The sequence below is a fragment of the Humulus lupulus genome, chromosome 7, assembly GCF_963169125.1.
Source record: "Humulus lupulus chromosome 7, drHumLupu1.1, whole genome shotgun sequence".
Classification (NCBI taxonomy): Eukaryota; Viridiplantae; Streptophyta; class Magnoliopsida; order Rosales; family Cannabaceae; genus Humulus; species Humulus lupulus.
This window is the reverse complement of record NC_084799.1, coordinates 120,364,349-120,378,576: the sequence shown is the minus strand read 5'-3', so window position 1 is coordinate 120,378,576 and position 14,228 is coordinate 120,364,349. Positions and strand designations below refer to the sequence as shown.

At 38.7% G+C, this 14,228-nt stretch overlaps 1 protein-coding gene across 1 annotated transcript; it reads right to left on the bottom strand.

Moving 5' to 3' along the window:
• Positions 1-6,077: 6,077 nt before the first annotated feature.
• LOC133792123 (uncharacterized) lies at positions 6,078-8,055 on the bottom strand. Its single transcript, XM_062230045.1, has 4 exons — positions 7,962-8,055; positions 7,028-7,201; positions 6,274-6,327; positions 6,078-6,181 (listed from the first exon to the last, which is right to left on the bottom strand). Exons 1-4 carry the CDS (start codon positions 8,053-8,055, stop codon positions 6,078-6,080), a joined length of 426 nt encoding a protein of 141 aa, XP_062086029.1.
• Positions 8,056-14,228: the final 6,173 nt, after the last annotated feature.

Sequence of the window (14,228 nt, the reverse complement as noted above, 5' to 3'; positions counted from 1 at the left end):
TTCCCTACCATTCCAGCATTCTAAAGGTGATTTGGGGATTGATTTAGATGGCACGACATTTAGAATGTCATTCGCGGTTTCAATTGCATCTCCCCAGAACAAAGTTGGTAGAGTTGAGTAGCTAATCATGCATTTAACAATTTCTAATAAAGTTCTGTTTCGGCGTTCTGCTACATCATTTTGTTGGGGAGTACCTGGGGCAATAAGTTGTTATAAAATCCCAAGTTCAGTTAAATGATCTTGGAACTGCATATCCAAATATTCTCCACCCCTATCAGATCGCAAGATCATTAACATTTTACATAATTGGTTTTGAGCCATCGCTATGAATTCCTGAATACTTTGAAAATGTTTCTGAATTCCTATGCATTAGGTAAAGACATGAGTATCTAGATTAATCATCAATGAAAGTGACGAAATACTCAAAACCACCCCTGGCTTGTACATCCAAAGGTCCATAAACATCTGAATGCATAAGTCCAAGTGGTTCTTTGGCCCTATCACCCTTTGCAGAGAATGGACGCTTGGTCAATTTGCCTTCTAGGCAAGATTCACAGACAGGTAATTCACCTAAGGTGAGTTCCCTCAAAGACCCATCCTTTGTAAGTCTTTGAATTCTATCATAGCCAATGTGACCTAGTCTCAAATGCCATAAATACGACATGTTGTCATTCTTTGTCTTTTGACGTTTATTGGTCCTAGGTTTAGCTACATTGAATAAATCATTGTTAAGAGCGATGGGTTCGTTAGGTTGCAGAATATAAAGCCCGTTTTCCAAACATGCAATACACAATTGTGATCCATTGAAAGAAATAGATATATTAGAACTTGTGAAAGTCATAACAAATTGTTCTAATTGCAATATGGAAACTAAAATTAAATTTCTACTAAAATATGGAATAAAAAATACATCATTTAAAATTATAAATTTATTTTCGAACTTCCTCTAGCTTGGGTCGTAACGCACTACACCAAATACCCATTTTCATAACATAAGAATATAATACTACTGAAAAAGTATTATGATATACTTATATATATGTGGTAAAAGAAAAAAATGGCAGTAATTTATTTTGGGAGCCCGCCTAAAGTTATATTTTTTTCCTAGCTTATTCCTTTTTAATTACATTGTTCGAACTCCCCCATTTTCTTCTTCGGCTACGGTGTCTCCAAAGTCAATCCCCTGCTTTTTCCAGTCGTTCGGCTTCAAATCTCCTCTCTCTCTCTCTCTGTCGTCTTTCTCTATCTCTCATTCACTCCATTTCCAATCGTTCAACTTCTTCATTTTGCTCCCTTCTCTTCGGTAGAGTCAGTCCAGGTAAGTATATTTTCTTTTTCTGGTTTTAGATCTTATTCTGATGGTAGTTTCCGTCACAGAGCCACCCTTCGTATCTTGCTGTCTTCCTTACTCTGCCACCTTTATTTGTCACCATCTCCCTCACTCCATCAATCTCTCTGTACCGTCGTCTCTCTAATCTTTTCGTGTCACCATCTTTGTCGTGGGCTAATTTTCGGTCTTTTTCTGTGTTATGTTTTGGGTATTGTGGAGAAGAAGGGTAACCTGTGTACGAGCTTAATTATTTTGGACAGAGAGTGTGGGGTGGGCTGTGGAGAGAAGAATATGCATAATAAAATATAAGAGTGGGTTTCTTCTCTTTATCAATATAGGAGAAGAAGTTGTTGATATTCCATAGCCCAGAAATAATAAGGGGCTTTAATATCTTCTTATTTGTCATGCCTTTTCATCTATTGATTATGGTGTACATGTAGTGATACATAGTATAGAATAGTACATCACAATATAGTATGTATATAGCAGAACTTCAAATTACTGACAGTCAAGTTAAATTCTGTAAATAATCGATTTCATTACCCATTTTTCTTTGATCACATTTTTGCTTACTCCAACTTTCATGGGGAAAGAACTTTGTTGTTGTGAGAAGCAGGGTTCTACAAAATTTAAAGCATCATTTTATTATTATTATTATTTGGCATGTCATCCTCGACTCTGGCTACGAATTGATCGCTCTCTCAAAGAATCCGAAGCTGGCTTTTTCCCCAACATTGACTCAGTTGTTGCTGCTGCAAGGTTGGTGTTTTTATTTACCAAAATAAACCTCATTGATTTTGATTTTGATTTTCAGTGTTTTGTAAAATTGACTATATATTTATTAACAAACTAACTTTTATGGTCGCTCCTGCTTGTTTAGCAAATTTCCCATTGATTTTGCTGACTATCATTCGTTCAGTGTAATTGAGGGACTGTGATGGTCTTTTATGGTCGCTCAGTGTAATTCCATTAATTTATTATGGAAATGTTGCACAACCCCATATATATGTTATAGGAATAGAAAGAGAATCGCTTTTATTTGAAAATTTGTTTTGCAGATATAACTTTTTCATCGAAGTCATTTTTGCAAATGACTATAATTGGGTGATTTCATGGTCATGAATGATTGCTGATGATTGTGGTTTTTATACCCTTTTGTTTCTCTTCAGGCCTAGCGATACTATTCTAATCGCAGCTGGTGGAATGCATCTGACCTCTAATATTCAAATTAAGAAACCACTTTGCATGGTAAATCTCAAACTATAAACCGTGCTCTCTTGAATCTTGCATATTTGAATGTATTTTTACTTGTTTAAATAAATAGACAGAACCATCATTTGAAATATTTATGTTAATATTGATATTGTTATTTGTTTGTTACAACTTTTGTTGATTCGAATGCTTTTTAGATTGGTGGAGGTGAGCTTCCTGATGAAACTACCCTCATCTGCTCTCGCAGTTCACAATTGAAGATAAACACATTGAGGATTGGGGGAAGGTAAAGTTTTATGGTACCCAATCTAATCTTATATATGGTGATCTATCATATATTGTTAAAATTAATCACTTTCTACTTTCTAGGTTAGTTGATGAAAAAAGAAAAATCATAATACAAAGTAGAGGACCTATAGTTTTTGAAAATTCATAAGCATACAGTACAATTACTATAGTAGTAGGAGAATTTTTAAATTAATCTCAACTACAAACTAAATGTGACATTAGTCATTCCATTAATTCATTCACATAATCAGTTCTGAAAATGAGCCAAAATTATAACATATTCAAGATTCATAGAACATATACTAAAGATATATCTTATATGATAAATTACTTTTAAATTGTATCTTTTCATCAATTTTGACAAATATTATTTTATATATAAAAAATTCATTTATATATATGTTTGAACTTATCTTTTCATCATGTTTTCTTTGTGGTTCATTCTCACATTCTAGGTGCATATGTAGCAAACTCAAATTTTTGGGTCAAAGCTTAGTTGGCTAGTGATGAAGGCATCAGTAAATTTGTTTGAAATGGTTTATGACTGAATTGGATTTTTCTACATTTGTTTTTATGAATACCCTACTAATGGGTCTCTTGTAGTGCAAAACAGCTAAGAGTGACTATGTATTCATTGGAAATAATCTCAACAAGTAGTTTTTACATAAGGTTGAACGTTGCATTTATGTTTCTGTGTTTATATACTGCTAACAGATATGAAGTCTATGACCATAGGAACCTTTTGTAAGAGAAAAAGAGAGGAAAAGCCCTTGATTCTGTAGCAAACTTTCACTTGCAGAATGGAGCAGTATGTCATTCTATTAAAAGTTCTTAGATTGTAAAATTTTTTATTTGGTCAAATGGAAGAATTCGTAGTCAAGACAGTGGTAAAATATGTTGCAATTACTATATTGACTTTACACGCAGGCAAAATTATAAGCATTTATAAAGCAAAAAGTAGATGTTGTTCAAGTTTGGTAAAAAGTAAATCTAAAATTTCTGTTTCTCTGAGAAAGTTTATGTTCCAAAAGTATCTTATGAAATTGAATGGGACCCAACTCATTAGTTATTATTGCTTTCGTGGAAGGTTTGCTGCCTTGTCACTTGCTAACTATATGTTGTATATTAACTCACATTGGACTGGAGCTAGACTAATTATTTTGATCTTGCCGATATTTGTTTTCAAAGTATGAACTTTACTTAAAAAATCTATTATTAGGAGTTTTCCTAAAATACTCCGAACAATGCTTTGCAGGGTAGAGAGCATTGAAGAATATGCTCAGTCATATATCAGCATAGGGCACATTCATGCTTCTAGCAACCTTCGGCACTATGTTGAGGTATGCATATCTTATCGTTTTATTATAAAGAGTATAAGTGTGGTCGCAGGTTTTGATTGATTGGTAACACACCCCACTTTTAATGTTGAGGTTTAAGGTTCTAGTTATATGATACACTCACATTGATATGGTAAGGAAGAGAATGAAGAAGAACAAAACTCACGTCTCAGTATGGCCTTTTTCTTCATTTTCTGTAATCTTTCTTTAATTTGTAGCCGAAGGCAGAACCTGAAAGATGATGAACTAAGCAAAGATAGCATGGCAATTCATGACTGTACATGCATTGCTTGTAATGTGTCTTAATGTAATGTCTTTGTTGTCAATTGATTTCTATATATATATAAATATATATTTTGGGTTGTTTGTATAACAATTTGGAAAAGTATATGTATATTTGCGTAAATGGTAAATACTTTTTATCCTCTATGAAGATGGATGCTGCCATGGAAAAAACTGTAAACAAATGATTATGTTGCAAAGGTATCTAAGTCAATATAATTCTTCATTTACATGTTGTATCAATCTAAAACAAATGATAACGTTGTGATGGTGAGACATGTGGAATAAATTGATGCCGATATCTGATATGAACAACTCTTCGCAGAAGTAATACTTCATTGAGGAAAATGTACTTGGTACGAGAAGGCTTGTATATAATGATACAAAAACTATCTTCAATTTGACTGTTGCGATATTTTCATGGTCATATTTTGAAAAGTGGTTTCAATTCATTACATATATTACACGAGTAACAATTACATTATTATTTTCACTTCTCATTTTCTGCCTGACTTGTTTCCAAGACATAGTCTCTCACGACGTTAGTGTTGGCTTCATCCACCATCTATAAATATATATATTTTTTGTTACATATTGTTTTTAAGTTGCTGAAATATTGTTTATTTTAGTTTGTTAGAAGCTGAATTTAAGATAGAATGAGTGAAAATGATGATAATTATGAAAATGATGATTATTTTGGACATTTGAGTTGGAATATGTTTCTTTATGTTAAGTTTGAACCATTAATGAATATAGTTTATGATTTTAAGACTCGTAACAAGTAATTTCATGAATTTTATGGTTTTATTGTATCATTTAATTTTAATTTTATATTAATCTTTTAGGTATCGATTATATTCTTTAGGTTGTGGATCGAATTGGTGAGGAGCATTGCAAAGTTAATTAACTTGATTATTGATTGCAAGAGGTACGGAAGTATGTTCTCTTAACTCTTTTATTAAGATCATACAAATGTTAGAGGAGTTTGAATATCTTAAATATTCATTCGTAGAGAAGTAGGTTTTGAGATTAAACTTGTGTGCTGCAGTGATAACGGAAGGTTGAAAACTTATGTGTCTTAGAGAAGTAGGTTCTGGAAAATTTGTTTGTGTGTTGCGGTGATATAAGGAAGAAAATTTATTGTGTGTTGTTTGAATTTTTTTACTTGGTATTGATAGATGGTTAGGTAAGCTTTTATATGGGAAATGATGTCAGATTTTATCTAGAATTATATATTATCTTCTTACAAATAAATTGTGTTTGCTTGAATTGATTTGATTATATTGATAGATATCTCGCTTGGGGTGTGAATAAGGGTAGTTTTCACGTCCCCAACCTTAGGGTTTGAATAATAAAACATTATACATGTGAGTTGTGATTGGAAAAACGCATAATCTGATAATGCCTCCATGAGTTCTAAGTCAAATATAATTACCCAAAACATCATAAATATAATTACCCAAAACAATAACTTGGTTTTCCTCCCCTGTCATTTTCAGAAGATCCACCTTACTTCCATAGTAAAGTTCACATTCAGCTCTATGACCATTTGAGTAAGCATATGCAACACATGAACAATTGCTCCTGCACAGCAGCTCACAACCGTTTAGACCAATAGCAGTTGCCCTTCAAGTGGTTATTGAAGTCGGCATTAGTCCTTTTATCTCATAGAAATCATCACCATTTTCATAAACTAATGGAATGATCAAACAACCACTAGAATTCCTCTCTGCTGTGCAATCACAAAGCGAATAGTTGACCATTGAAATTTGTTGATCTTCCATCCTATACTCATTGATAACCCCATTATGAGCCATGACAAACCATGAATACACATTGCTAAGTGCCAGCTAAGTGCTTTTTCTTCAACATTTGCCTCTGTGGACACCATAACAGCCATAAAGAGTTATATAGCTTCAACCCCATTAATGAAATTGACAAATTTGTTTCTTCTCTCTTTTGTTCTCTTCTGTTTCTCTTTTTTTAGGGTCATTTAAATTCAATTGATAGTTAAAATAAATCAGAAAGTGGTGGAGATTGGACATTTTTTCCCTTTCACTTTTATAAAATATATAATCTTTAGAAAATATTGAGAAGTAGGCAAATCATTGCTTTAGGTGCCGAGGTAGAAAGTGATAGCTTAACCATAGAGCTGGAAGAATGTTGTTATTTTGATTTTCTTGAAATTGCAACTCCCATAATTCTCATTCCAAACATCATCATGAACAAAAAGAAACTTCTTTCCTGTCAAAGCCTTACTCAGCTCATTTTGAAGTTGATGTATGTCCTCAATCTCACATTTCTTGAAAGTGACAAACTCCAAAATTGTCTTTGTTATTCTAAAAATATAAAACTCTACTAAGACAGTAACTCGTGTTTTCAAGTCAAAATGTCTTTGGACACTTCTTTTCTTGTAAACAAGTTCTATGTGGTGGTCTTTTTTGGTCAACTTCTTTCAAACCAAGGAACACTGTTTGATCTAAAAGAAAGTTTAATGCACCAAGAATCCCCTCTAATTCCATCTTTACATTATGCTCAAATAGACTAAAAACAGTTGGGACAAAGTTCAACAACTTACTTGCTTTTCTTGATCCGGTTTGGCCTTTCTGCAACTTGAGTCTCAAAGTTTCAGAATTGATTTTGTCCATCACATGGTCTGCATCATAAATTACTTGTTTAAGCTCATCAAGCCACTTCTTCACATTTTGCTCTGTGAGTTGTTTCTCCTCAGCATCATTTAGCAGAACAACAACTTAGTTATAGATAATGAACATTTTATTATGCTTATTCTAAATGGAAACCATACCAAATTTGTTTGTTCTGTAATAATTTGAGTTACAACAGATGATGGAATGAATTTATGAAACCCCACAAATATAAATTCAAGAATACCATTTTTTTTAATTTCATTCAAGTGGTCAAAACAATTATGTCTTAAACTTTCAATATTTCTACTATTATGATCCAATACAGACTTGTAACTTTAGAAGAATTCTTTACAAAAAAAAAATGTACATGGTGTGATTGTACAAAAGTTCTTGCTAATATTTACTATAAGTGAGTGACTAAAATGATCCTCTAGAAGTGGGAATTATATGAAATGCCATTAATGATTGCTGGTTCTTATTATAGCCATGGAAATGTGTCAAAGAAATATGTTGTTGGTGGGTCTTGGCAAGCCACATGCACGTGGTTAGTGCAGCTCCAGCTATACATACATATATATGCCTATATTTGGAGTACCTAAATGGCAAAGTCTTGATGAATAAGCATAATAACAAGTCTTGGAAGACAGATAGAAGAGCCACATAACATTTTAGTAACAATCACATTACAATGAACATTTTTCTTGTAAGAAAAGGTTCAATCTCTTCACACCTAACCCTGCTTGTGTTTAAACATGGCTAGTCTAAATCAGATAATGAACATTCAGTTATAGAAAAACTGAATGGAAACTGTACGTCCTAAAATTCAGCACGAGCCTCCTAGACAGCTCGAGACAGCTTGCTAACCAAGAACTAAAGATGATCCACAAGCTCGTGTTTCCTTAGCAAGGACAGCATGATTCTCCAGGTAAAAAGCACGAGCTGGTGAATATAGAGCCATATGCACGAGCTGATGCTATGCTCAGCTCGGGGTACGCTAGAGATCTGCCATTTCCAGAGATCTTTATAAACCTAGATACGTTATATAAATGTGCGTGATCAGACATCACATGTCCGTTTATCCCTGATTTCTCGAACACGTAACATAAACGTGCATGATCAGATATGACATGTCCGATTATGCCAGATGACCCATGATCAGTTTTACCTAATGATTAGACCATACCCTAATGTAAATTGTAATATTCATCATTTGTGCAAGACCAGTCACATGAAGGATTTGTATTCATGTGATGACCCCAACACTTATCCTGGGATGGTTCTTCTATAAATACCAAGACCTTGGGTAGGGAAAGTTGTTGGGTTCTTTCTCTGTAAAGCAAATACTCAGCCAAAATATAGAGAGATATACAGTAATAATATCGACTCGTGGACTAGGGGGATTTTAGCCTCTGAACCACGTAAAAAGAAACAAGTGTTCTTGATATTTCATTTCTAGCATCCCTAAGTGTTATTTTCCTGACTACGGTTTATCCTTAAGCACTAATTTATTCCAGCTAATTACGTTATTCACTGTTGGCGAAAAACCGCGTCAACAGATTGGTGCTTTCATTGAGAGTTGCAAATTACTCTATTGAAAAAGATTCAGAACAAAGTTCATCATGGTGGTCACTTGTTCAAGGCACGGTAACGAAACAGATCAGCATGGTGGGCATGAGGCTCACCATACCGCTGTTTTCGACGAACAAAACCCAGAGATTCAGCAGCGTTCATAAAAAAACCGATGGGCCACGACGACACTGGAAGTTCAGTGCCTCTATCGCCGAATCTGAACTTGAATTAGTTGACTGCGGTGGAGTTGGAGAACATGCAGTTGATGAGCCATCTAGCCAAAGCAGACAAGCAAATCAAGGAGGTCTTGGCTCGACTACCACCTCTCGCAACCGATGTTAACATCGAAAAGAGGCAAGGCAAGACTCGTAAGTCCTGCTGGGATAGTCGACCTAAGCCAAGTCGGCCGGTTAGAACCTCAACCTCAAATTTTGCGCCTATGTCGCACAATCACCAGGAAACCACATTTGGTGGCTTTCCCAGGGATCATCAATAAGTCTGCCGATCGGTCAAAACCTTGACTCTGAGTTCAGCACCACCGTCAAATGCACCCAGGAGCGCCCATGGCGACCCACGAAGAGGGTCAAGGGCAAACTCACAAAGATAGCATGTCCCGACCAACCTCCATGTGCCGCGATCAGGTCGCCAGACACATGGAATTGGAAATGGTGGAGCAGAATGATCACAGGCTAGCTTGGTCTGACCTAATGGGACGAGAATTGCCTCACCGATTAGACATCCTCTGTCGCCAATAAGGCATCCATCTCCACCTCGTTCTGCTTGAAACGTTCATGCCTACGGAAATAGCTGGAGGAATTCTCCTCCCGCTGCCCCTAGAGCACGTGGAAATATCCCAGATCCTCATCCTCGACCACAAGTTCTGAGTTTCCCTAATGGAAGCTATTGGACGGAGGGCCGTCGAAGTGATAGGACCAGTGAAGATTTGAGAAATCAGCTGATTTTACCTCACAACCCTCAAGTTGATATGTAGACCAATCTGCGAGATCACTTGAATTCACAAAGGAGAAATCCAGCTCACGATGGAGTCAGTGGCACTCACCACGAGGGAAGCCCTTTCGAAGTACGTGCTAATGGGAATGTCCCACCAAACCAAGCTCGAGCTTGGAGGGACAATAACCCGCCAAATGTGTGCGATCGAATAGGAGCTATTGAACAACCCTAGGGAGAGAAGGACCAAACCCTCGAGAGGTTAGCCCAGATGGAGGAGCTGATGAAAAGACTCCTATCAGAGAAGGAGAAAGATGAATATGACTCAGGGGATGAGCTCGAGCTCTTCGCCCCCAACATCGCAGCAACAACGTACCCGTCGGGTTTCAGGATGCCCCATTTATCAAAATTTGATGGAGATGGGTATCCGTTCGACCACTTGGGAACGTTCAATACCCTGATGATGACCCATAATATCGGACCTGAGTTGAGGTGCCTGGTATTTCCTTCGACTCTGGTTGGACCGACTAGGCAATGGTTCAAGCAATATAAAAAGCATTTTATCAGCTCATGGAAGAGTTTCTCGGTTGATTTCAAGAGGGTGTTCCAGGCTTCTCAAGCGGCCCGTATCAAGGCAGACTCCTTTAAAAATGTAAAGCAGCAACCTGGAGAACCTCTGAAATCTTATTTAAGTAGGTTCGCCAATATCGATGCGCGAGCAAGAGACGCGGATGAAAGTTCTAGGCTTATGGCAATGAGAACAGAAATCCTTGTTGGGGGCGACCTATGGAAAGAAATCTAGAGAAAAGGCGTCAACACTGTGGATGAGTTCCTGAACAGGGCTCAAAGGTGGATAAACATGGAAGAGGCGCGAGCTTCGGTCATAGGAACCAGCCAAGTCCCTGCCCAACCCGTTGGAGCGGTAATGGACGTTGCAGCTACGGCTCAAACTGTTACCCAGAATAACCAAGGGGGAGGAAGCAAGAGGAAGGGAGGTCGTGAGGCAGCTAGAATGCTTTAAAGAAAAATAGGCCCAAGGAGAAGTTCAAACCGATCCATACGAATTATGCCAACCTCACGGATACTAGAGAGCGCATTTTCTTGGAAAATTCGGCGTGCCTTCCATGGAAAAAGCCGAAGCCTCTAAAAAATGAAAGGGCGAAGAGAGACCCATTCAAAATTTTGTCGATTCCAAAATGAAATTGGTCACAACATCAATGATTTCAGGCACTTGAAGGATGAGATCGAGACACTCATCAGGACCGGACCTTTGGCTCAGTATGCCTGGAATCAAATCACTCCTAATCAGCTCGCTGGGCAAAACATTCAATCAGCTCCGGAAGCCCCCGCAAATCAGACCGAAGCTCAGGTGAATTAGGATACCCCTCCTCCGATAATAGGGGGAGAGATAACAACCATCTCCAGAGGCCCTTATCTGGTAGGCACGAGCAAAGGTGCCCAGAAGAGGTATATCAATGAGCTGAAGTCTCACAATGGAGTTGAGTTCGTCCCGGAGCAGCGTTTATCTAAGCAACAACGATTAGAGAAACAACCAATTTGTTTTACTAAAGAAGATGCTAGTCATGTTCAGTTCCTGCATAATGATCCCCTGGTTATAACCGTCTAGCTCGCCAATCAGAGAGTTAGGAGGACACTAGTGGATAATGGGAGTTCTATGAACCTGCTATTCATGTCCACACTGGAGAAAATGGGATCATCTGTGACCGAGCTAAAGGCAACCTCCATGATGCTGTATGGGTTTTCCAGTGAGGGATCAGCAACTATCGGAACGATCAAGTTAGTGATAACCTTGGGTGAGGGACCACGAACTGTTTCCAAGCTACTCGAGTTTGTAGTCGTCGATTGTCCGACCGCGTACAATGCAATCTTGGGTAGACCCACGCTGATGGCATTCGAAGCCATAACATCTGTCCGCCAGTTTGTGATTGAAATCCCCTCATCTACGGGAATATGTACTATCGGAGGCGATCAGATTGCTGCTAGGGAATGCTATAACATTTCCATGAAGGGAAATTCATAACCCAGGCAGCAGACCATGGCCATAAGGGATGGAGGCAAGGAATCCCATAAAGTAAGAACTAGTCCTGGGATGGAAGAACCTCAGCAAGTCAGTGGCAGGGGAACCACCCTGAATGATGATATTGATCCACGAATAGGCGAAGATAGGTCCATGCTCCAGACTATTGAAGAACTCGAAGAAGTAAACATCGATCCCAAAGATGTTTCGTGAGTGGTTATGCTCGGGAAGAACTTTGACATTGAGAGAAAGGCGGAGTTGGTAAAATTTCTACAAGAAAATCTAGATGTTTTTGCTTGGTCTCATGAAGACAAAAGCATGAGTATCATCATGCATACCCTTAACGTAGACAAAAGCATGCCTGCGAAATCCCAGAAACAGAGGCGTCTGGGTACTATCCGCACTGAGGCCCTGGAAGAAGAAGTAGCTCTGCTATTAAAATGCGATTTAATTCGCAAATACCCGATTTGGGTCGCCAATCCTTTCCTGGTCCCAAAGCCAAATGGAAAATGGCGGACTTGCATCGATTTCTCTGATTTAAACAAAGCCTGTCCCAAGGATTGTTTCCTGTTGCCAAGGATTGACCAATTGGTGGATGCCACCATGGGGCACGAGCTCATGTCCTTCATGGATGCGTACTCTGGCTATAACTAGATCACTATGAACCCCGCGGACCAAGAGCATACTAGCTTTATGACTCCAACCAACGTTTACTGTTATAAAGTCATGCCTTTCAGACTGAAGAACGCTGGGGCCACCTACTAGAGATTGGTCAACAGAATGTTCGCTGATCAGATCAGGAAAAACATGGAAGTGTATGTTGATGATATGCTGGTCAAGTCAAAAACTGCCAATAATCATGTTCCCGATCTGAAGGAATGTTTTGAGATCCTAAGGAGGTATAGTATGAGGTTAAACCCCCAGAAGTGTACTTTCGGAGTATCATTAGAAAAATTTCTGGGGTTCATAGTCAATACCAGAGGGATAGAGGTGAACCCTGACAAAATCAGATCGCTACTAGAAATGCCTTCGCCTAGGTCACATAAAGATGTTTAGAGTCTGACAGGAAGAGTGGCAGCCCTTAATCGGCTTATTTCTAAGTCCACTGACAAGTGTTTGCCATTCTATAACTTGCTCCGAGGAAAGAAAAAGTTTGAATGGACTAAGGAGTGCGAGCAGGATTTCCTCGATCTAAAAACACATTTGGCCGAGCCACCAGTATTGTCTAAACCAACTGCGGGAGAGCCCATTTTCCTTTATTTAGCTGATATGGAAAATGCAACTAGTGTCGTGTTGGTCTGGGAAGAGGAACGAGTTCAAAAGCCAGTATATTATATAAGCAAAAGACTTCTTGGAGCTGAATCACGGTATCCCTTAATGGAAAATATGACGTTCTGCTTTATTACGGCCTCTAGGAAGCTTAGGCCGTATTTCCAATCCCATTCAATCCACGTCATGACCGATCAACCTTTAAGGCAGGTACTGCAGAAACCTGAGGCATCGAGCGTCTTTTTAAATGGGTAATCGAGCTCAGCCAGTTTGAAATACTGTACATACCACGGACTACGATCAAAAGCCAAGCCCTAGCTGATTTCATGGCTGAATGCACCTAATTCTTGGAGGAGCTTTTGAAAGAGCCGGTACAGGCATTGTGGAGAATCTTTGTGGATGGTTCATCTAACAAGAACGGGTCCGGAGCTGGGATCATTTTGATATCTTCTGAAGGGCAACGTTTCCACTCTGCGCTGCGGTTCGGGTTTGAGGTGTCCAATAATGAAGCTGAATGCAAAGCTTTATTGGCCGGGCTTGGAGTGGCGAAGGAGTTGAAGGCCAGGGCCCTCCAACACTACAGCGATTCCCAGCTCGTGGTAAACCAAGTGTCTGGAGAATATGAAGAACGGGGGACCAAGATGGCGGATTGCCTAGCCAAAGTGAAGAAGGAGTTGTCCGAATTTGAATATGGCCTAGTCAAGCACATCCCTCGTGAGCAGAACGCCAATGTCGATGCTTTGGCTAGACTTGCTACCTCCAAGGAAGCCAAGACTCTGAGCATAGTACCAGTGGAATTATTGGAAAATCTAAGCGTGGCAGAAATTACGATGGAGGTCAAGATGATCGATAATAGGCCGACCTGGATGACTCCCATAATAGAGTATCTTATGACAGGGAAGTTGTCTGATGAACGAAAAGACGTGAGGAGGATACTCTATCAAGCTCCAAGGTATGCAATCGTGGACGGGAATTTGTACCAACGTGGCCATTCCTTGCCTTTTCTACGATGTGTTTTGCCAGAGGAAGCCAAATCTATTTTGCAGGAGGTGCATGAAGGCTTATGTGGGGATCACACTAGGGGGCAAAACCATGCCTTAAAAATATTAAGGGAGGGATATTATTGGTCCACTTTATCAAAGGATTCCATCTCCTATATCCAAAAGTGTGACAAGTACCAGCGGTTTGCCACAGTCACCCGAGCTCCACCAGTTGCCAATGGCCATTCGCGGTATGGGGAATCGATTTAATTGGAGCCCTACCCACAGGAAAAGGAGGAGTTCGCTATGCGGTGGTGGCCATCGATT